General features: G+C 39.3%; 1 protein-coding gene across 1 annotated transcript in view; it reads right to left on the reverse strand.

Moving 5' to 3' along the window:
- The window catches only part of PCSK5 (proprotein convertase subtilisin/kexin type 5), a 316125-nt gene that overhangs the window by 68319 nt on the left and 222595 nt on the right, over window positions 1-25211 (reverse strand). Inside the window, exon 10 of the mRNA XM_060154957.1 lies at window positions 11974-12077. Within this exon, the coding sequence (XP_060010940.1) occupies window positions 11974-12077 (104 nt within the window). The remainder of the gene's footprint in view (window positions 1-11973; window positions 12078-25211) is intronic.

Below are 25211 nucleotides of genomic sequence, written 5' to 3' on the forward strand. Positions count from 1 at the left end.
TATTTCCATTACTCTAGTCAGCGGGTCAAAAAAGATCTTGCTGTGATTTAAGTCACAGAGTGTTCTTCCTATGTTTTCCTCTAAGAGTGTTATAGTATCCATTCTTACATTTAGGTCTTTAATCCATTTTGAGTTTATTTTTGCGTATGGTGTTAGGAAGTGTTCTAATTTCATTCTTTTACATGTAGCTGTCCAGTTTTCCCAGCACCACTTATTGAAGAGACTGTCTTTTCTCCGTTGTATATCCTTCCCTCCTTTGTCATAGATTAGTTGACCACAGGTGTGTGGGTTTATCTCTGGGCTTTCTATCCTGTTCCATTGATCTATGTTTCTGTTTTTGTGCCAGTACCATACTGGCTTGATTACTATACTTTGTAGTATAGTCTGAGGTGAGGGAGTCTGATTCCTCCAGCTCTGTTTTTTTCCCTCAAGATTGCTTTGACTATTCAGGGTCTTTTGTGTCTCCACACAAATTTTAAGATTTTTTCTTCTAGTTCTGTAAAAAAAATGTCTTTAGTAATTTGATAGGGATTGCATTGAATCTGTAGATTGCTTTAGGTGGTATAGTCATTTTCACAATACTGATTCTTCCAATCCATGAACATGTTATATCTCTCCATCTGTTTGCATCATCTTGAATTTCTTTCATCAGTGTCTTATAGTTTTCTGAGTACAAGACTTTTACCTCCTTAGGTAGGTTTATTCCTAGGTATTTTATTCTTTTTGTTGCAATGGTAAGTGTGATTGTTTCCTTAATTTCTCTTTCTGATCTTTCATTCTTAGTATATAGGAATGCAAGAGATTTCTATGCATTAATTTTGTATCCTGCAACTTTACCAAATTCATTGATTAGCTCTGGTAGTTTTCTGGTAGCATCTTCAGGATTCTTTATATATAGTATCACGTCATCTGCAAATAGTGACAGTTTTACTTCTTCTTTTCCAATTTGTACTCCTTTTATTTCTTTTTCTTCTCTGATTGTCGTGGCTAGGACTTCCAAAACTAAGTTGAATGACAGTGGCAGGAGTGGACATCCTTGTCTTTTTCCTGATCTTAGAGGAAATGCTTTCAGTTTTTCACCATTGAGAATGATGTTTGCTGTGGGTTTGTCGTGTATGGCCTTTATTATGTTGAGGTAGGTTCCCTCTATGCCCACTTTCTGGAGAGTTTTTATCATAAATGGGTGTTGAATTTTGTCAGAAGCTTCTTCCGAGTCTAATGAGATGATCATATGGTTTTTACTCATCAGTTTGTTAATATAGTGTATCACACTGATGGATTTGCATATATTGAAGAATCCTTGCATTCCTGTGATAAATCCCACTTGATCATGGTGTATGATCCTTTTAATGTGTTGTTGGATTCTGTTTGCTAGTATTTTGTTGAGGATTTTTGCATCTATATTCATCAGTGATATTGGTCTGTAATTTTCTTTTTTTGTAGTGTCTTTGTCTGGTTTTGGTATCAAGGTGATGGTGGCCTCGTAGAATGAGTTTGGGAGTGCTCCTTCCTCTGCAGTTTTCTGGAAGAGTTTCAGAAGGATGGGCGTTAGCTCTTCTCTAAATGTTTGATAGAATCCACCTGGAAGATTTTTAATCACAGTTTCAATTTCATTACTTGTGATTGGTCTGTTGATATTTTCTATTTCTTCCTAGTTCAGTCTTGGAAGGTTATACCTTCGTAAGAATAACCAAATTCTAAGAATTTGTCCATTTCTTCCAGGTTGTCTATTTTATTGGTATAACATTGCTTGTAGTAGTCTCTTATGATGCTTTGTATTTCTGCAGTGTCTGCTGTATCTGCTCTTTTTTCATTTCTAATTTTATTGATTTGAGTCCTCTCCCTCTTTTTCTGTCTGGCTAAAGGTTTATCAATTTTGTTTATATTCTCAAAGAACTAGCTTTAATTTTATTGATCTTTGCTACAGTTTTCTTTCTTTCTATTTCATTTATTTCTGCCCTTATCTTTATTATTTCTTTCCTTCTACTAACTTTGGGTTTGTTTGTTTTTCTTTCTCTAGTTCCTTTAGGTGTAAGGCTAGATTGTTTATTTAAGATTTTTCTTGTTTCTTGAGGTAGGATTGTACTGCTATAAACTTCCCTCTTAGAACTGCTTTTGCTGCATCCCATAGGTTTTGCATTGTCGTGTTTTCATTGTCATTTGTCTCCAGGTATTTTTTGGTTTCCTCTTTGATTTCTTCAGTGATCTCTTGGTTATTTAGTAATGTATTGTTTAGCCTCCATGTGTTTGTGTTTTTACATTTTTTCCCTGTAATTGATATCTAGTCTCATAGTGTTGTGGTAGGAAAAGATGTTTGATATGATTTCAATTTTCTTAAATTTACGAAGGCTTTATTTGTGACCCAAGATGCGATCCTGGAGAATGTTCCATGTGTTCTTGAGAAGATAGTGTAATTTGCTGTTTTTAGATGGAATGTCCTATAAATATCAATTAAATCTATCTGGTCTACTGTGTCATTTAAAGCTTGTGTTTCCTTATTAATTTTCTGTTTGGATGATCTGTCCATTGGTGTAAGTGAGGTGTTAAAGTCCCCCACTATTATTGTGTTACTGTCGATTTCCTCTTTTAGAGCTGTCGATTTCCTCTTTTAGTTGCCTTATGTATTGAGGTGCTCCTGTGTTGGGTGCATATATATTTATAATTGTTATAGCTTCTTCTTGGATTGATCCCTTGATCATTATGCAGTGTCCTTCCTTGTCTCTTGTAACATTCTTTATTTTAAAGTCTATTTTATCTGACATGAGTATTGCTACTCCAGCTTTCTTCTGATTTCCATTTGCATGGAATATCTTTTTCCATCCCCTCACTTTCAGTCTGTATGTGTCCCTAGGTCTGAAGTGGGTCACTTGTAGACAGCATATATCCAGGTCTTGTTTTGTATTCATTCAGCGAGGCTGTGTCTTTTGGTTGGAGCATTTAATCCATTCACATTTAAGGTAATTATTGATATGTATGTTCCTATGACCATTTTCTTAATTGTTCTGAGTTTGTTTTTGTAGGTCCTTTTCTTCTCTTGTGTTTCCCACTTAGGGAAGTTCCTGTAGCATTTGCTGTAGAACTGGTTTGGTGGTGCTGAATTCTCTTAGCTTTTGCTTGTCTGTAAAGCTTTTGATTTCTCCATTGAATCTGAATGAGATCCTTGCCAGGTAGAGTAATCTTGGTTGTAGGTTCTTCCCTTCCACCACTTCAAATATATCATGCCACTCCCTTCTGGCTTGTAGAGTTTCTGCTGAGAAATCAGCTGTTAACCTTAGGGGGGTTCCCTTGTATGTTACTTGTCATTTTTCCCTTGTTGCTTGTAATAATTTTTCCCTGTCTGTAATTTTTGTCAATTTGATTAGTATTTGTCTCAGCGTGTTTCTCCTTGGATTTATCCTGCCTGGGACTCTCTGTGCTTCCTGGACTTGGGTGGCTATTTCGTTTCCTATGTTAGGGACATTTTCGACTATAATCTCTTCAAATATTTTCTTGGGTCCTTTCTCTCTCTCTTCTCCTTCTGGGACCCCTGTAATGCAAATGTTGGTGCGTTTAATGTTGTCCCAGAACTCTTAGGCTGTCTTCATTTCTTTTCGTTCTTTTTTCTTTATTCTGTTCCGTGGCAGTGAATTCCTCCATTCTGTCTTCCAGGTCACTTATCCGTTCTTCTGCCTCAGTCATTCTGTTATTGATTCCTTCTAATATATTTTTCATTTAACTTATTGTATTGCTCATCTCTATTTGTTCTTTAATTCTTCTAGGTGTTTGTTCTTTAATTCTTCTGGGTCTTTGTTAAACATTTCTTGCATCTTCTCGATCTTTGCCTGCATTCTTTTTCCAAGGTCCTGGATCATCTTCACTATCATTATTCTGAATTCTTTTTCTGGAAGGTTGCCTCTCCACTTCATTTAGTTGTTTTTCTGGGGTTTTATATTGTTCTATCATTTGGTACATAGTCCTCTGCCTTTTCATCTTGTCTATCTTTCTGTGAATGTGGTTTTCGTTCCACAGGTTGCAGGATTATAGCTCTTCTTGCTTCTGCTGTGTGACCTCTGGTGGATGAGGCTATCTAAGAGTCTTATGCAAGCTTCCTGATGGGAGGCATCAGTGGTGGGTAGCGCTGGGTGTTGCTCTGGTGGGCAGAGCTCAGTAAAAGTTTAATCCACTTGTCTGCTTATGGGTGGGGCTGAGTTTCCTCCCCGTTGGTTGTTTGGCCTGAGGCAACCCAGCACTGGAGGCTACAGGCTCTTTGATGGGGCTAATGGCGGGCTCCGGGAGGGCTGATGCCAAGGAGTACTTCCCAGAACTTCTGCTGCCAGTGTCCTTGTCCCCATGGTGAGCCACAACCACCCCCCACCTCTGCAGGAGACCCACCAACATTAGCAGGTAGGTCTGGTTCAGTCTCCTATGGGGTCACTGCTCCTTCCCCTGGGTCCTGATGCACCTACTTTGTGTGTGCCCTCCAAGAGTTCAGTCTCTGTTTCCCCCAATCTTGTTGAAGTCCTGCAATCAAACCCAACTAGCCTTCAAAGTCTGATTCTCTGGGAATTCCTCCTCCCGTTGCTGGTCCCTCAGGTTGGGAAGCCTGATGTGGGGCTCAGAACCTTCACTCCAGTGGGTGGACTTCTGTGGAATAATTGTTCTCCAGTTTGTGAGTCACCCACCCAGCAGTTATGAGATTTCATTTTATTGTGATTAAGCCCCTCCTACCATCTCACTTTGTCTTCTCCTTTGTCTTTAGATGTGGGGTATCTTTTTTGGTGAGTTCCAGTGTCTTCTTTTTGGTGATTGTTCAGCAGTTAGTTGTGATTCTGGTGCTCTCACAAGAGGGAGTGAGCACACGTCCTTCTACTCTGCCACCTTGAACCAATCTCCTTGTATGTATATTCTGATAAGACTGTCTTGTCTAAAATCTTTTGGGGGCATCTTATTTTGGAACTGGATTCAGAATCCAGTTATTAGTGACTCAAAGAACTCCATTTCGTTATTTATAGTTCCAATACACTTTTGGCCTGAAAACAACATTGGCCTTGGTTGACCACCCTTTGTAATTATGGGGTTTAGGGCTTGATGATTTTTATCTTTGCCTGAAATATCAATTGTAACCACAAAATATCAACCTTTGCTATCATAAAGGATAGCCAAACTCATTTGCTGAAAGAAGGGTTTTAAAAATACCTAAGGAAGTCCAGCCTCATTAGAATTAGTGAAATCGAGTTTCATCAGGTGATTACACAAAAAGAGACATCAATTGTCTCTTCAGTATACGAATTTTGCATATTGTTAAAAATCACATTTTAAGCTTATAGCTTTTATACTGTATATTAATGATTAAAGAGTTGATAGGACATTGATAGCTACAGTCAGTTCAGATTTTTTCATTAGTTCTTATGTTGAAATAATTAATTACAACTTTCAAAATTTAGCAGGTTGAAGTCAAGTTGATATTTAAACATTAATTTGCAAAACAGAATTTTAGTTGTGTTTATATATGATTATAGTATAGTCACTGATATGCGATTATGCGATAAAAGGTATGAAGACGTATTGTGATAAGTTCATTACAAAGTAATACATTTTCTCTTGCCCACTCAGGTAATTTAATTAATTTCAGTCGCAAAATAGCATTCTAATTCACAACATAGTTTCATATCTTTATCCTCATTTCACAGTAGAAAGCTGTGACTTATGAAAATACACTTTTAAGACTCTTTTCTTTGTCAAGGGTTTTTTTATGTTTGGTATTTTGCAATTTCAAAGCACTTTTCTTTCAACTCAGCCTTCTCATTATGTTTGGTATTTGTTACCCACATTCTAAAAACCCAAGATACAAAAATGTTAATTGGCTTCCTCAAAGGCCAAAGAAAATATCAATAACAGACTCTACTAGAATAAAGTTCTTAAGATTGTGGCAAAGCCACAAAACTACTCCAAACATAATTCCCTTCATTAACTAATTATGTTTTGTAAAGAGATAATAGCCGTACAGTACAACCATTGTTTTAATTCTATTTTGAAGATGGATTTTAAGTGTGAAACCACATGCATTTAAAACTTTTGTATTTAGGGATGAAAAAACAGAACAAAACACCCCCAAAGTCTAACAAACCTAACACTACCATTCAAAGACCAGTGCAGAGAAAATAACATTTTTCATTTGCAGAAAATATTTTAAAATCTCACATATTTAGTAGGTATGAATAGAACACTCTTATGGGGCAAGTAGACATTTTGGATACAAGACTCCGGATTAAGCAATGACCAAGCAGACTGCTGTCAGGGGTTCTATATTGCTGTTCCCAGGTAGATATTTAGGTAAATCATCCACCAGACAAAAGAATAAACGTAAAATCCCTAAATTATGTGTGATTCATATCTTTTTTTTTATAAATGAGCAAGAAGGTAAGCTCATATTTCAGTGATCAGTGAATGCAAAAATGAAAGGTTTTAAGTTAATAAATGCATAGGAGTTCATAGAATACAATGGAATAAATATAGAATCTTGAAAGAAAATCAGGTGGTGTTTCTAGGGAGCAAATTTCATTACGTAGGATCAAATGTACTTACATCCCTCTCTGCATTTTAAGAGAAGAACTAAATGCCTTATTTCTGAAAATAGGATCAGGACTGAAGTCAAGCATCTGATTCAAACACCCCCTCTGACACTGACCAGATGAATAATGTTTCACTTTGACCTTTCTTTGAAAACATGATGTGCAGATTTCCAATTAAGGTACATTATGTAGCTTTAATCATAGCTACCAACATCACGTCAGCATGCTAGGTGGCAAAGATAAGATATTATTTGTACAGTGACATAATAAAATACAATATAGCTTTACCCTTTCAAATGGTAACACATCAGATATTACTTTATATACTCAGTAAAAAAATAAAAACACCACATTTCAAAACCTTTAGTTTCAGTTCAACACATGGCATGCTTAATCGTTTCAGCACATCTAATTCTTTTTAATAAGTGTTAAAACTGAAAGCAAGACAGGTAGGTATTAAAAATATATTGGAACATCTTAAAATTACCAGCCCTAACAGTGGAAATAAAATGACGGCGATTAAAAGTAATAAAGGTTATTAAAAGTTAAGGGCCTTTGAGGCTAAGAAGTCATGTTAGACTGTCAATTGTTTTCCCCATGGTGGGAAGTCAGTTAGAAATTAAAAAAAAAATCTAGTAGTTTAGTTGTGGTCAAAGAAAGAGTCAGTGGAGGATGGGGAGGTTTCAGCAACATGCTGGTAGAAAAAAAGAGACTTACATAGTCTGGGAGGGCAGTGAAATGGAAGGCGTGGTAACCTCGCTCACTTAGTTGTCATTTTTGATTTTCAATGACATTTTTTTCATTCTTTCGCCTAGTAAAGATGACAGAAGTTCCTAATTTATTATCTGACGTCTATTCCTCTTCCTAGATTTAAGAGAGTTTAACTGTAAAATATCAAGTCATCATATCCAAATACAGACACTTTGAAAAAAAACTACAGCACCAATGTTGCATGCATTCAATTATACTTCTCATAACTGCATCCACAAACCAGAGATAAGGACATGGGGGAAAGATTCAGCGAGCACAGCCCAGGAGGCTGGGGGAGAAAGGGGAAATCTGCAGGGTCTTCAGATTAAAGCAGTAGGAGGGAGGGGCTCATAACAAAGGGTCACATTCTTCCTGAAAGGCTGTGAGCCATGGATTCTAGAAGAATGCAGAATTCAAGTCCTCTGCATGGCTCTAGGATCCATATACTCTATAGGTACAAACGGAGCTGGTCAAAATGTAAATGACACTCCACAAGAGAGATTCTCTCATTAGATGCCTTCTGCTGCTCAGGGCTGGGCTGCATTTTAGATGATGAGAGAAGGATCATTGATACTATAAACATGAACCTGGCAGATTGGTTGGGCTTGACTGAAGGGATAAAAAAAGTGCAGTGTAAATTTCTGTTCTGTGTGTAAATCACAGCACAGCCAGATCAGAGCAGGCAAAGTCATGGGGCCCCGGACGTTTCCTTCTAATTCTCCTCTTTGGTTGCACTTCATTCAGCATGTGTTGGGCTGGCCTGCTGAAGGTGCACAGGAAATATTTGTGAATAAATGAATGAAGAGACTGCATAACTTAAATTCCTTGAAGAAAACCACCCTGATGGGGAAAACCCTCAATTCTACAGCTGATTTGTACATTTTCAGGAGCACGAGGGCGGTATTAAAAACAGTAGAAAAGAAAAAAATAGGAAAGACTTATCGTAAGAGCAAAGGGAAAAAAAGGAGAAAGAAGTAATATTGAAGAAACCCCCAAACAGACAATGTAATGCCAAAGTCATCTCCAAGCACTGCAAATGTTGCTCAGTAGCAAAATACTGGAATCTGGATTTTAGTTCTGTAGTGGCAAATACCACATCTGTTCATGTGGTCTCATACAAATACTTTCCTATTCTCATGCATAATCTCAGATTCTTTGCTAGGTGCATGGTATTTGTTATTAAAGAAACTATCTCTGGAGGAGGTTTAAAGTCAAAAGGTGTCTGAAATTTAGCTAGGATCATTCACAGGATGAACAAATCTAAATAACGTCTAGTTCGTTTCCATAGGTATGCATTCATTGGATTATGTTTATTTTGAAAAACAAATCTCCTGCAAGATATTTTAACTATAAGAGATTATTACTGAAGAAGCATCAAGACAGAATCATCTTAGTTCAATCAACATTGTTAAAAATTAAGGTACCATTAGCATAAAAATGTTGATGAGTGGCTTCCAGCTTTGGGGCTGGCTTTACTGTGAACTGATCTCAATATAGGATCGTTTATAGAGTGCGACCATAATGAGAGCACACAGAAAGGGGAAGAAAGTTCTCTGCACCCAGCTCATCAGTATGCAGCTCCGCTCTCAGAGAAACACACAGAGGAGCCGGTCCTTCAAGGGCAACTTCCTTGCCTGAGTGCAATCTGTCCATGCCAGTTAACAAGAAGCCAGCAGCTGCTTCTGGAGGGAATCCCCTTCCAGGAGCCAGGAATCCAGGCCCATAACACATGTGGGTAAGAGTAGATCAAGTCTGCCTTGAGAGGAGACCCACACCAGTCTAGTTCCTATAACATCTGGCTCTGTTCTCTGCTTCGGACGGACCACACATGGGTAGGTCTGGAGAAATGTAAGGACATTGTGTGAAATGCACTTGGCAGGGTTTGGGGAAAGACTGATCTGTAGGGTGTTGGCTTCTCCAAAGTTATCAGTGAGAACTAAGACTATCAAGTCTATTGATGGCAAGACCCCAAAACCTAACTGGTTGCTACTCTGAGCTGCTTCTACTTTACCTGATGAGAAGGAAATTCACATGTTCGTACTGACGGCCCCACTGCAGAAGAGTACCTGCCAAGCAATTTATGAAATTCTGGTGGTTTCAAAAACAAAAACAAAAACCCACTCTTCAGACAAGTTAAATCTCTCAACATGAGGGCACAACAGCAAGCCCAGGGAAGCACAGGTGTTTTCAGATTCGTTTCATACCTACATCTCACTCAGCGTTAGGACTAAACCAAGTGGTAAGAGGGAGTGCACCCAGGGCTGCAGGCTTCTGCTTGCAGGCAACTTCCGTTTTCTCCTAAGGAGAAACATTTGGCCATGTGTTCCCTCTAAGCAACGCCTGCAAAAGCTGGCTGACCTAATTTAAAATATGAGCTCTCATTGCATGAACCTCTTCCAAGCCTTCACTATTTTTTGTTCGTTCAGACCTTATTCCATAAAAAGTCAGCCCATCTTTTTCCAGTCCTAGTGACCTGCATTCTCTCCTTCCCGGAAGCATGTCACTTCTCCTGCTAGCCTCTGCCTTAATCACTTTTATTTGTGGGACGCTAGGGAGGGGATGGGAATGCTTCGAGTAGGGAAGAAAATAACTCTTAAAAAAATCATTCTTATTATGATCATGTTTAGATGAAATATGGGGCTTGCCATCAACAAAATTACAAAACAATTCCACTGGGAGTCCAGACGGTTCAGGGTAATTCATCTATGAAAAAGTGAACTTTAATTGTTACTCTTGGCAGCAATCTAAGAGAAGAGTGAAATATTATACTAAATATTGCCACGTGCAATAGTAAAATGCTCTTTCCTCCCTGCCAGAAGCAGCGTATGGCCCCCTTCAGACTCAGGTTTGGATCTGGTGATTTAGTCTAAATCCTCGGCTTCCCCCTCTCCAAAACCAACAGAGGTTTTCAAAAGAGTTGCATTTTTTATTAGAACCATTTGCTCCTTTTAAGTTGCCAAAAAGGAGTAAGTAAAACTAAGACTTTTATTTGGGTTAAAGTTGATTCCTCAGCCTCATTGAGGTCAATGTACTTAGTCTGTGAACCTTCTACTAAGAAGTTCATTGCAGTGTTGAACCAGCCAGTGTTTTGATCCCTTCTTCCCCCCCCCCCAAACCCAACCCCTTGGCTGCCTGCATTTATAGAGTCGGGGCTGGAAGCATGGGGAAGCTAATCAAAAGGAAACATACATATGGCAAATTACATCCTGGATTTTCTCGAACAATTGAAATTTCAAGTATTTTTGATGCTGCACATAACATGCTATTCTGGTACCACGTGTCTTGATTTGAGCTTCAGAAAATGTGATCCCAACAGGTATTTACAATGCTTTAGATTAAAAGCTCATCGAACACTGCTGCATTATATAGTTTACAAGCACAGAAAGGTATCTGATAATACTCGAAAGCAGAGGGACATTCTTGTTTTCTAAAAGTGCAGTCTTCAGTGAAGATGTTAATCAAAGAACTCTTTTATATGGCGCTGGTTCCCTGGCATATTGATAGGTTTTGGCAAAGCATGATTAGTAAGCTGCTTGCAAATAATTTTTAAAATTACACTTTACATTTTCAGCATGAATATTTATATACATTGGGTATAATACACTAAGGATATATTAAAATCATATGTAACATATCCTATGTAGATAATATTATCCAGCTTCTAAATTGTTTAAGTTGCGGAAGTTAGGGCCCAGAAAAATTAAATGACTTGCCCAGGATTATTCAGCTTATTACCAATGATCTGAGGACCAGAACTATAATTTTTAAGTAGATATTCCTTATGTTATAGAATACTGTTTTTCATCCATAGGGATATATAATGATACAAAGATTATTTGGGAGTAAATTTAAGTCTGCAGATACAACAAAAAGTAATCTTTGTTGTAAATTAAATTAATGGATTAAAATTTAGATGATCTGAAACCTGAGTAAAGATACTACACTATAGGACAACTACTTTATATAATTATTTTCTTTTGATTATAGCATATGTTATGGATGACAATAAACAAAATGGCTACCATTAGTAAGACAGCTTGATGGAACTAGAATCCCCATCAGCCAGGGGAAAAATAGTCAGCACTTATTTACATCCTGTGCATACTTGCCTAAGACTGCGCATTGTAAAGCTTCATAAGAACTTTTAGTTTATGTAAAGTAACGTCTTAGAATTATGCCTGTTTTTCTGTTTGTGGAAGGTTTGAAAAAAAAAAACAACAAAAACAAAATATGTAGAAAAACATAGCCTAGCAACTAACAGTGCTACCCTCAAACGAACAAAAGATACCAGCTATTATTAACTGGAAGTAATCACTCCAGAAGGTAAGGAATTTTTAAATACATTGTTACAAATACCACTCAGATAATCGATGACACCAAAGAATAAACTAATGAGGAGCCCCATAGGTCGACAATACTTGGGAGTTGGTTACCTTTAAAGAAACTGACCTATGATGTGGGAAGCCAAGGAAATCTGCCTTAAATGTGTTGTTTTAATTAAAAAAAAAAAAAAGGAACCTGCCTTTTTTTTTTCTACTAAGAGGTCAAGCTCTTCCTGTGTCAGTACAAAATTTAAAGTTTCTTTGGATGGGTTCTATTTCCTGCTCTCCATTTAAAATGGGGGAAAAATAAAAATATTTTGCCTGTGACAAAATATGAAAGAAGTTCTCACCCTTAAAACCAGCAGCATTGGTTTTCCAGTCATTAGCGTTCAAATGTCCTGCACGGGAAGTCCTTACAATAACATGCTGCACGTCTCTCCAGGTCAGAAACGGACTGGGGAAAGACAAGGTAAGAATCATTGTACCAAAAAAAAAAAAAGATGGGGGAAGCAGAGAGTCACAAGCAAATTAAAAAAGCAAAAGCAGAAGGGCAAAGTACTAAAAACAAAGGGTCAGCGATTTGGGTTTGGGATAAACAAATGCCAAATGCCGCTCTTGTTCTCATCTTGGAGAAGTGACATTAGTCTCAGGGAGGCAGAAAATGTAACCTTTAATTTGAGAAATAATGTGATATTAGTCAGTGTAAGTTTTTAAAAGGGTGAAGATTTCCAGTTTTCTCAACAAAATGGCTCCCAGTTCTGGCCCTGTCATCCTTCGTGTAGATTCTTGCATCATCATTAGAAAATTACAACAAGCTAAAATCAAAACTGAAGGGCTCTTGAACATTCCTTGTTCAGTTGTTTAGCCAGGCACTTGATTTTAATTTAACAAAGAACTTAGCAATGTTAACCATTCTGGATGGATGTGTGGGATACAGAAAAAGTCTCAACTGAAACCAAGTCTTCATTTTCAGTGTTCTCAAAGGAAGAGGATGTGGTACGGAGCCCCAAACTGGGTACACAGAAAACTATGGGAGTGTCTTAATTGGCAATAAATAGTTATTAAATTATTGGATACCTATTTCTTATGGCTATTGGCAGTGAAGATCACAAAGACACTACTGAATGGGAGATACTTTCATCAAAGAACTGCAATACTAATAAACACACAGAAAACAAATCCAAGTACATATACACAGTCTTTTGTTCTCTTTCAAAGAACATGTTATTTACTAAAGGCATTTGTCTCAGTGCATGCATGAAATTCTCTAATCAGGATACTTATTCAATTCAGTCTTGAATGTGAGGTGTGACAATTTTTTTACTTAACTAGGAAATATGGCAACTTATCATGCAGCTTGTGTAGTTATTTTCTTTGCTTCTCATCTGCCACCTTCATTTTTAGAAGGATATTTGCAAAGGATGGGTCGGAACATTTGAAGGAGGAGAGACAATGACTTGCTACCTTCCTAGAAGTGTGACAGGGGCATGTGGTAATCTCTGTACCCCCTCGTATGGGCACATATACACACTGGTGTCTCCCAGGCAGAGGGAGAACGTGGTATCTTTATAGCTAATTTTCAATGATGAAGCTGCACACTGCTTCACTTGATACTACATTTTCCTATCACACTCAGCATATACATGTTTTTGAGGGTGGCCTCCTAATGAGAGGGGACCCAGTGATCAGATTCTGGTTCCTTCATTTTCTACCTTGTGAAATTGACTTCCCAAAGTGTCAGTTTCCCCACTTAGAATGTGGATGTTAATATCTACTTTACTTCATTGTACCAACTGAATCAAAGTATAGTTGTCCCTTGAACAATGTGGAGGTTAGGGGCGCCAACCCCTGAGCAGTCAAAAGTCTGAGTATAACTTATAGTTGGCCCTCCGTAGCCACGGTTCTGCATCCATATATTCAACCAACAGCAGATCATGTACTACGTATTTAGTGAAAAAAATCTGCGTATAAGCGGACCTGTGCAGTTCAAACCTATGTTGTTCAAGAGTCAACTGCCATGCCAAGTACTTAACCTTGTTCCTGGTGCATAATAAACCATTATAAGTGGTAGACAGTACATCATTTTGCTAAAGTAAGAGCCACAGCTCCTATTTAGTGATTTGAAAATGAAGGAGATGGGGAGAGAAAAGTACTACAGAGTTCTTATACCTTTTTGTTATGTTCTCAGATTCCAAATAAAAGAGAAATATTACTGCCATTTTCAAAGTTTCTATAAGGGACAAGATAGGATCTCGACTATTTTGTAAGGTTGCATTAATAGAAGAACTTATACTAAGGGATTAAAACCCATCCACGTGAGTTTGAAAGATATGAGAACAATGGAAGCAGAATTATTTTTGTTTTGATACAACACTTGTTAGGAGCCAACTTTAGAACCTGACAAGGCACAAAACTCTGAATAAAGGGAGGGAGGTTGTGTGATGAATCCCAGGAGGCACGGAAGTTTTGCTTCTAAAACAGTTGGTATGATTTGGCCCTTAGCTGCCTAATAGTGAATCCACAACAAAATTTAACAGAGCCCATGCACTACAGTCAGGAAAATTAGGAGAATGAGTCCAGGGAAAATTCTGAATGCTACTCTCAACATAAGACGTTCTAGCTCTGCCTGAAATGCAATGCTAATCTCCATTCCCTTTTCCAGTGTAGTTACTTGGGTGAGGGGCGAAAACAACAGAAAAGCTCAGTCTGGAAAGACATTCCAGCCCCTTATTTATGGGAAAGCAAAATCCTCTCAAGTGAACATGTATGTTTTTATTTTTTCATGAGCAAACAGCAAGACCCCTAAAAGTACACTTGGATGTGATAAATATGTCTAACTCAACCTTGTAATTTTAAAATAACATTTAACACACAGTTAAACCTTTCACATTTTAAATGTTATCCTTCAGGGAAAAAAAAAGAAAAGAAAAGAAACAACACAAGCTTCCCTGTTACCTATCACCAGGGCAAAATTCCTTTAGAAATATCAAGCACAAGGTTCTGGTCACTGGGAGACCATTTCCCTAGTGACCCTTAGCTCTAAAAATAGAATAATAATAACAGAACAGGAAACACTTATCTTGTAGCTTAAGCAGTTGTATTCAGGCAGATTCAGGAAGCCTCCTGCCTTCAACTCAGCCTGAAGAAATGAGAGTTACTTGCTCTCATGCTGAGTTGCACAAACTAATTCTTCTTGGAGTGCTTGTAATTAGAAGGGAGAAATGACCTTCAGGAAATTGAAACTACACATGGAGAGGAGGCATTCAGATAATTTTACTGTGACATTTGATAATGTACAACTTCAGAAATGATTTAATTTCAAAATTTCCTGAATTTCACCAAAATAAAGGGAGAAAGATAATACGGGAAACCAATGGATTTTTGAATCAGTGGTGTTCCTACCTGTGGGAGGGTAATTAATTATAGCTCAGGAAATAGCCATAGGTTAAGTGGCTAGTCTCCTGAGAGGACTTTTATTTAGGGGAAAGTCTGATTCACATTTTATGACCTATTTGTATTTATGCTCACAGGAATGATGTAGGAATGAAGAAGTCATCAAACGTGGGGTAAACCACATACAGAGTGAAAGAAGCGTGCCCTGTGCCGTGAGCGCCACAGTCCACAATGGTAACATAGGACCTCCTAAAACTTACCCCCTCCTGCCAATTACCCTGGACCCACACTCCAGTGGCCTCTGAAAACCAATACCCCTTTCACCGCCAAAGCACCAAAAGATTTGGGGCAAATAATAATCAAAAAGGCCAAAAGTCTAACCAACCTAGAAAAAAAGAGCAGTTTCTCTCAACTCTGAGCCCGGTGACCACCAGTCTCATAATGACCACCAGGAGTTATGCCACATACCCCTCAGGTTTCTTCCTGGAATTACTGACAGTTACCCCTGAATAACAATATACACTAAAAGGTCATATTTATAAATGCCTGCAAAACGTGGCTAGTTAACCATGACCTTTCAAGGCAATACAACGTACATGATTTTCTGGGGAGTCCTGTAGGTATCATCTTTTCCTGTAAGGAAGTTTTGCATCCTTTGATGACCGCAAAATAATAACCAACATTTAGTGAACACTTGGCCAGGGAGAGGTACTGTATGTTGTATATGCACTATCATTGTGTAATCTAAAAAAAATCACATGATAGAGGTAAAATTTTTATTCCCATTTCACAGATGACAAAAGTGAGACTTTGAGTTCCACACAGTAACTCAGGGACATACAGGTAGGTCGTGGTAGAGCTACAATTCAAACCAGCTGCACTTGGCCATGATAGTATGCTATCAATCACTATTTAATACCATCTCCACATGGACCCATAAAGGTGAAATGAATGTACACACAGTGGCTTGTCAGGTGGTTCTCTAACAGCTGGATCAGGAAGCCAAGTGTGGCATGTTCTGTCCTCATGGTCATACAATTTTTGTGCCCATACTCTCTCTCTCTCAACTCAGTTGGCTGAGTTTTGTTTGCAACAGAATTCAGGAGATTCTTCAGTCCTAATTTGATTTTCAGGTTCCAAAGGCCTAACTTCGGCACATTCTATCAAGAAGGTAAACAGAAAGATACTGAACTAGGAAAAATCATACTCTTTTTATAAAATAATATTTTATACTAGATGTCATAACATTGTATCTTTTCTTAACATTTGCTATGAACTTGTCACCTTGCCTGACATGCTCACACTTTGATGTGGTTTAAAGCCTGATTAGGTAACTCTTCTCCAATAAGGGAACCTCAGCTGAACCTCACCTCAAATACTTCTAGTCTCCAGCTGCAAAAATAGGATCATGAACGACACTATCACTACCTGATGTTTGTATTACATTTTTGTTCTGAGCAGTTCAAAGTATTTCATGGGCCCAACAACAGGTTTCAGAAGAAGTAGGACATATCCCGGGAGAGACATTCTGTCTAGTGCTTCTTGTTGGACGTCTAAGTGCAACTGCTAGCACTTAAAAAAAAAATTCCCTCCCTTAGAGTTTTCCCAGATAATTCTGCACATTTGTGAATAAACCTGTACCTGGTGGTCCTTAAAAACAAGGACCAAGGGCTTCCCTGGTGGCGCAGTGGTTGAGAGTCCGCCTGCCGATGCAGGGGACACGGGTTCGTGCCCCGGTCCGGGAAGATCCCACATGCCGCGGAGCGGCTGGGCCCGTGAGCCATGGCCGCTGAGCCTGCGTGTCTGGAGCCTGTGCTCCGCAACGGGAGAGGCCACAACAGTGAGAGGCCCGCGTACCACAAAAACAAAAAAAACAAAAACAAGGACCAATTTTAAATCCTGAGTGACTGATTCACCTGCATTTACTAAAGAGAAAAAAGAACTCACCTTCCCCCGCCCAAGCCCCCAGATGGATCTATCATCATAGGCAGTTTAAGGACAACTGATAAAAGGAAAAATGAATACACATCTTATTATAGAAAAAGAATAGCTCAATAAGAGGAGCAATAGTGAATCCAGATAATGAAAACCATTTCCTAAAGAGGACAATCATCTTTAAATACAAGAGTGATTCCATCTAAAGCAAGGATGAGCGATTACATGGACCAGACCTATAGGGAAACAGCATGAGCAATCAGCAATCATCAAATATCCAACTTACTAGTCAACCAAAAATCCAAGGCCAAAGCAGTCTCCTTTTATGTTTCTCAAGATTGTGTAAAAGGAAAATGGGAATCAGTAGCCAGAAAATGAATGCCATTGTACAGATGCTAAATAAGTCAGCAATTATGGGAAAGGATTCATTTTGAGCTGGAAGAACCAAGATGAGGCAGAAGTGTTTAAAGCCTGCAGAGATTGAGGAAAAACATTACTCTGACTGCAGCCAGTGTGTGCCAACGATGATTCAAGAATAAAATACAGACCTTTCAACAAAGGAAACCAATCTTCTTTTGTCAGGTAATGAAGAGCCCAAAGGGATCGCCAGGTGGTGAGTCCCACTATGAGCAGGAGTGTATCCCTAATGGGAGTGTGTTTGTTCTGTGTTCTATATTAATTCAAAAGTCCCGGGTCTAAAGCTGGGTTGCAGTAACAGAAAACACAGTTAATAATACCTCCAGATTTAGAAATATGATTTGTATTGGTAGCACCAGGATCCCTGCTTATGATCCATCCACACCTGAATGAAAGCAGAAAAGATAAAAGAAAAAACTGGTTTGAGATCACCTAAGTCAAATTTTTATTTTACTCCTTTGTGAAACCACTCACTGATTCCCTGAATTTAGTCTAAACCAAAGGTGTGGAAATTTGGTTTATAAACACACTTACGATAGCCCCCAATTTACAAAGAAAAATCCTGTCACTTAAACTGAAGTGTCTTCTTTCCATTATAAATCCCAGCTTATCTGTAGGATTTGTCATTATACCTGAACGACATCAATAAGTTTTCTGCAGCCTTAAAAATGATTATTTTGTTTGTAAGCTCAATAATCATTTCCTTGAAGTACTTTGTTATGTAAATGCTTATGGAGTGAAACCCGATGAGTGGTCAGCCAGAGGTACACTAAGTTGAGATCACATGCATTGAAATCAATTCATGATCACGGAACTTTCTTTCCACCTGCTCTTGTGGTACACTCAATTCCCTCTGAGAATATTACCCTGAGACTATAAATTCTGGCCATTCTAAAGCCCTCTCTCCTAAAAGGAACCCTCTGTTGGTGGGAATGTAAATTGGTGCAGCCACTATGGAAAACAGTATGGAGGTTCCTAAAAAAACTAGAAATAGAGTTGCCGTATGATCCAGCAATCCCAGTCCTGGGCATATATGTGGAGAAAACTCAAATTCGAAAAGATACATGCACTCCAATGTTCACAGCAGCACTATTTACAATAGCCAAGACATGGAAGCACCTAAGTGTCCATCGACCAAAGAAGATGTGGTATATATATACAACGGAATGTTACACAGCCATAAAAAAGAATGAAATAATGCTATTTGCAACAACATGGATGGACCTAGAGATTATCATACTAAGTGAAGACAGACAAAGACAAATATCATATGATGTCACTTATATGTGGAATCTAAAAAAATGATACAAATGAACTTAATTACAAAACAGAAATAGATCCAGACATAGAAAACAAACTTATGGTTACCAAAGGGGAAAGGTTGGGGTGGGGGAGGGATAAATCAGGAGTTTGGGATTAACATATACACACATATATAAAATAGATAACCAACAAGGACCTACTATATAGCACAGGGAACTATATTCAATATTTTGTAATAACCTATAAGGGAAAAGAATCTGAAATGCATATATATACACACACATATATATATGTATATATAACGGAATCACTTTGCTGTATACCTGAAACTAACACAACACTGTAAATCAACTATACTTCAATAAAAATAATTTAAAAAATAGGCCTCTGTCTTTATGCAACCATAACCTGGAATCTAAATCTGACTCTCTTTTTTGTCCCCAATCTTTGAAATTGTTTGAAGTAGACCAAATGTGTTGGTATGAGAGCTTCCTCCCTAAGTTTATCCTGGTCAAGCTGGGAGAAACTCAGGTCTGGGAAAGAAACTGGAGGACACAGCTTACTCCCCCTTTTCTGCTAATTTTGTAGGCTACCTAACACTGGGCATGAATAAATACATAATTCTAAGGTAACTGACCTTGTCCTGCAGAAGGACACTGTGGCCCCCGTTATTTATTTCTAATTAAATTTTTAAAAAAATAAATTTATTTATTATTTTTGGCTGTGTTGGGTCTTTGTTGCTGTGCACGGGCTTTCTCTAGTTGCAGCGAGCGGGGGGCTACTCTTCATTGCAGTGTGCAGGCTTCTCATTGCGGTGGCTTCTCTTGTTGTGGAGCATGGGCTGTAGAGCGCACAGGCTTCAGTAGATGCAGCACGTGGGCTCAGTAGTTGTGGCTCACGGGCTTAGATGCTCTGCAGCATGTGGGATCTTCCTGGACCAGGGCTTGAACCCTGTCCCCTGCATTGGCAGGCGGATTCTTAACCACTGCGCCACCAGGGAAGCCCTCTAATTTAAATTTGTTCTCAAAATAATAATAAACATAGTTTCTAATCACATGAGAATGGTATAAATTGTGCTTTAGAGTCAGGAAGACTTCGGGTAAATCATGACCTGATACTTAATAGGTCTGTCACTCTAGTAGCCTATTTACTAAAATTCTCTGGACTCAGCTTCCCACCTGAAATGTGGAGACAAATTCATTAGCTCAAATTCTTGGTTGCAAGAATTTGAGGTAATGAATATAAAGTGCCTGGCACACGAAAGGTTCTCAAAGACAGCAGTCATTATGGTTACTTGAACAACCTATCATCCCAGAAAAATTCAGAAGAACCACTTTCTGAATTTATACTAGCATCTGATGAATTGTCAATTAAGCTAAGTTTTCCTCTATGCTCCTAAATTTTAATAGCATGTTTTTTAGTTTCTGTAATAGATGAACAAAATAGCATCTTCAACACCTTGGTATACTTCTGCTTAGTGAAATAATAATGCTACTAAGATGTGTCAAAAAGCTCTGGTTTTAAAAGCTGATGGTGGAGGCAGCAACTGGTTGGGAAAGAACTGTTTGTACCCGCTGTGATTGTAATAAACCCTCTCTATTTGTGGGAAGATCTTCCCTTTTGATGGTTGGCCATTGATGTGATGTTGTAAAGGATGGTGAATTGTTCTTTGTTTGATATCCTAGTGCTTTTCAAGTACCAAATGTTAGGATGAAGACTTTGAACGTACTTATTCGCTTAACTGAACTACCAGACTGAAGTGTTTTGAAACTTTTTCTACATAGTTTGAGGATCTGCAGAGTTCTCACCTCAAAAGCCAGTAGGTGAACCCTTGGACAGGCAACAAAAAATATTTGGTTGCATCTCTGTTATCACTATTATTTTAAAGTACTTTACAGCATTTTTCTCTCATTATTTTTTTCCTATTAAGTACAAAGAATGAAAATGATCCTTTTCTACATGCTTATGTTTTTAAACAAAGGTTTGCAAAGTTCAGCTTTAATTTTAAACTTAAATGAAAATGACTAAGCATTTTGGATTCTAGAATTTTAAGTAAATGTTATTCTATTTTAGACACTCCTGGTTCATTATGTAAACTCCTAGCAATCTTTTTAATTATTAGACTTCAACAGTAACGAAAAATATTTTTCAAAAATTTCATGCTACACACACACACACACACACACACACACACACACACACTCCGAGGAAAAGATCAACTGAGATGAATAGAAATCTATTACAACAGTTTTGGAGGTATTTTAAATAACCCTATAGCTGATGTGACTGGACTGAAAAAAATAATGTTTAACTTTCCCATACTTCACATGAAGAAAACAAAGCTGGCTTGTCACCTAAAGGAAAGTAGAGGGAATAAAAGTAACAAAACCCCTCAAACCTCAGCCCTGTTTCCCTGTCTCCCAAACTAAAGACCCAAGACATTGATGGGCAAAATGCAGGTACATAATTCCCTACTGGACAAGAACTCCTTTTTTATTTTCAAGGCAGCCCACGTATTAACTCCGATATCTCTCCTGTCCCTATTATCAGTGTCTCAATTCCCAGAAACAGTGGCAGAAAATAGAGGATAAATTCCAACTTTCTTTTCTATTGCCTCCCCTACTCTATATGTTGGGATGCCAAAATCATGTCTTTCCAGTGAGGGGTGCACGAGAGACAGAGTTGTGACTAATAAAACATAAGTGGGAGTCTACTGAGCATTTCTGAGAAAGTCTCTGCTTTCCTACCACAGGCACTGCCTAATCCTCCTTCACTCTTTCCTTCCTCTTTTTAACTGAATGTGGATGTGACGGCTGGCGCTACAGCAGCCATTAAGAAAAAGTCAAGAGATAACACAGACTTTGGCCTTGGTAGCCTTGAGCTTCTGAACCAACATCTTCACTTGCGGATGTCCTGTTGTACCAGCCACACATAGCTACTAAATACAATTCCTAAAATACGTATCTCCAAAAGTACAGAGTATCAGATAGCATTTATTGAGTATTCACTGTGTGCCAGGCACATTGTGAAAAGTACTCAATATTTCATTTATTTCTCACAACAATCCTATGAGACAGGTACTATTATTATTACTAAAATAAGGAAATCAAAGCAGGGAAAGTTTAACGACCCTGTTAGGGTCACATGATTAGCAAAAGCTGAAACTGGCTACAGGCAGTCTGACTCCAGAGCCCTAGGTCTGACCTATTCTATCACCATTTGTCTTGTACTGGAGAAGGTGCCAAAAGGGGAAGAGTCAGGGTAACAATCATTGTAGGGACTGGCCAGCAAGCCTCCAATTTTTATAGTAGGGGTAGGAAATGATCCTGTCCTCACTTAGCATCCACACTTTGGATGGCTCTCTACCAGCATCTCAGAGTTGACTGGGGGTTTTGTCCCTCATCCCACAATTCAATGGCAGATTTGAGTAGGTCTGTGCCTGGATGCTAGTTAGAGCAGTTCATCATCACACCCTTTTGAAACCAGAGTTTCTCATTGAGAATTTAAAAAAAAACAAAGAATAGAAACAAAGAAAAAGAAAGGAAGGAAAACAATTTTTAAGGTAAAAGAAACATAAGAGAAGAGTGCAGGATGGTCCTTCAAGATGGCGGAGAAGAGGTGAGGATCGCCTTCCTCCCCACAAATACATCAGAAATACTTCTACATGTGGAACAACTCCTACAGAACACCTACTGAACGCTGCCAGAAGACCTCAGACTTCCCAAACGACAAGAAACTCCCCACGTACCTGGGTAGGGCAAAAGAAAAAAGAATAAACAGAGACAAAAGAATAGGGACGGGACTGCACCAGTGGGAGGGAGCTGTGAAGGAGGAAAGGTTTCCACACACTAGGAAGCCCCTTCAATGGCAGGGATGGGGATGGGGGATGAGGGGAAGCTTCGGAGCCCAGAGGGAGAGCACAGCAACAGGAGTGCAGAGGAAAAAGCGGAGAGATTCCCGCACAGAGGATCGGGTCCGACCGGCACTCACCAGCCCGAGAGGCTTGGGAGCTGGGGCGGGCAGGGCTGGGAGCTGAGGCTCGGGCTTTGGAGGTCAGACCCCAGGGAGAGGACTGGGGTTGGCTGCATGAGCACAGCCTGCAGGGGGCTAGTGCACCACAGCTAGCCGGGAGGGAGTCTGGGAAAAAGTCTGAACTGCCTAAGAGGCAAGAGACCATTGTTTTGGGGTGCGCGAGAAGAGGGAATTCAGAGGGTCGCCTAAACGAGCTCAGAGATGGGCGTGAGCTGCAGCTATCAGCGCGGACCCTAGAGATGGGCATGAAACGCTAAGGCTGCTGCTGCTGCAGCACCAAGAAGCCTGTGTGCAAGCACAGGTCACTACCCACACCTCCCCTCCTGGGAGCCTGTGCAGCCCGCCACTGCCAGGGCCCCGTGATCCAGGGACAACTTCCCCAGGAGAACACATGGCGAACCTCAGGCTGTTGCAATGTCATGCTGGTCTCTGCCGTTGCAGGCTCCCCCCGCATTCCGTACCCCTCCCTCCTCCCAGCCTGAGTGAGCCAGAGCCCCCTAATCAGCTGCTCCTTTAACGCCCTTCTGTCTGGGTGAAGAACAGATGCCAGAGGGTGACCTACATGCAGAGGCAGGGCCAGATTGAAAGCTGAACCCCAGGAGCTGTGCGAACAAAGAAGAGAAAGGGAAATCTCTCCCAGCAGCCTCAGGAACAGTGGATTAAATCTCCACAATCAACTTGATGTTCCCTGCATCTGTGGAATACCTGAATGGACAACGTTTATACTACTTATTATCATTGGTGGATTTGTTTATTGGTTTGGTGCTCTCCTCTTTTTTTTTATTTAAAAAAATTTTTTATTGATATTTAAAAAATTTTTTATTTTAATAACTTTATTTATTTTTTCCTTTCTTTCTTTCTTTTTTCTCACCCTGTTCTTCTGAGCCATGGGGCTGACAGGGCCTTGGTGCTCCGGCTGGGTGTCAGGACTGAGCCTCTGAGGTGGGAGAGCCGAGTCCAGGACACTGGACCACCAGAGACCTCCTGGCCCCATGTCATATCAATTGGCGAGAACTCTCCCAGAGACATCCATCTCAATATTAAGACCCAGCACCACTCAATGACCAGCAAGCTGCAGTGCTAGACACCCCATGCCAAACAACTAGCAAGACAGGAACCCACCCCCACCCATTAGCAGAGAGGCTGCCTAAAATCATAATAAGGTCACAGACACACTAAAACACACCACCGGATGTGGTCCTGCCCACCAGAAAGACAAGATCCAGCCTCATCCACCAGAATACAGGCACTAGTCCCCTCCACCAGCAAGCCTACACAACCCACTGAACCAACCTTACCCACTGGGGGCAGACACCAAAAAAACGGGAACTACGAACCTGCAGCCTGCGAAAAGGAGACCCCAAACACAGTAAGTTAAGCAAAATGAGAAGACAGAGAAATATGCAGCAGATGAAGGAGCAAGGCAAAAACCCACCACACCAAACAAATGAAGAGGAAATAGGCAGACTACCTGAAAAAGAATTCAGAGGAATGATAGTAAAGAGGATCCAAAATCTTGGAAATAGAATGGAGAAAATACAAGAAACGCTTAACAAGGACCTAGAAGAACTAAAGAGCAAGCAAACAATGATGAACAACACAATAAATGAAATTAAAAATTCTCTAGAGGGAATCAATAGCAGAATAACTGAGGCAGAAGAACGGATAAGTGACCTGGAAGTTAAAATAGTGGAAATAAGTACTGCAGAGCAGAATAAAGAAAAAAGAATGAAAAGAATTGAGGACAGTCTCAGAGACCTCTGGGAAAACATTAAACACACCAACATTCGAATTATAGGGGTCTCAGAAGAAGAAAGGAAAAAGAAAGGGACTGAGAAAATATTTGAAGAGATTATAGTTGAAAACTTCCTCAATATGGGAAAGGAAATAATGAAGTCCAGGAAGTGCAGAGAGTCCCATACAGGACAAATCCAAGGAGAAACATGCCAAGACACATATTAATCAAACTATCAAAAATTAAATACAAAGAAAAAATATTAAAAGCAGCAAGGGAAAAGCAACGAATAACATACAAGGGAATCCCATAAGGTTAAGAGCTGGTTTCTCAGCAGACACTCTGCAAGCCAGAAGGGTGTATCACGACATATTTAAAGTGATGAAAGGGAAAAACCTACAAGAAAGATTACTGTACTCAGCAATGACCTCATTCAGATTTGACAAGGAAATTAAAACATTTATAGACAAGCAAAAGCTAAGAGAATTTAGCACCACCAAACCAACTTTACAACAAATGCTAAAGGAACTTCTCTAGGCAGGAAACACAAGAGAAGGAAAAGACCTACAATACCAAACCCAAAACAATTAAGAAAATGGGAATAGGAACATACATATCGATAATTAACCTTAAACGTAAATGGATTAAATGCCCCAGCCAAAAGACATAGACTGGCTGAATGGATACAAAAACAAGACCCGATATATGCTGTCTACAAGAGACCCACTTCAGACCTAGGGACACATAGAGACCGAAAGTGAGGGGATGGAAAAAGATATTCCATGCAAATGGAAATCAAAAGAAAGCTGGAGT

The sequence above is a fragment of the Lagenorhynchus albirostris genome, chromosome 7, assembly GCF_949774975.1.
Source record: "Lagenorhynchus albirostris chromosome 7, mLagAlb1.1, whole genome shotgun sequence".
Taxonomy (NCBI): Eukaryota; Metazoa; Chordata; class Mammalia; order Artiodactyla; family Delphinidae; genus Lagenorhynchus; species Lagenorhynchus albirostris.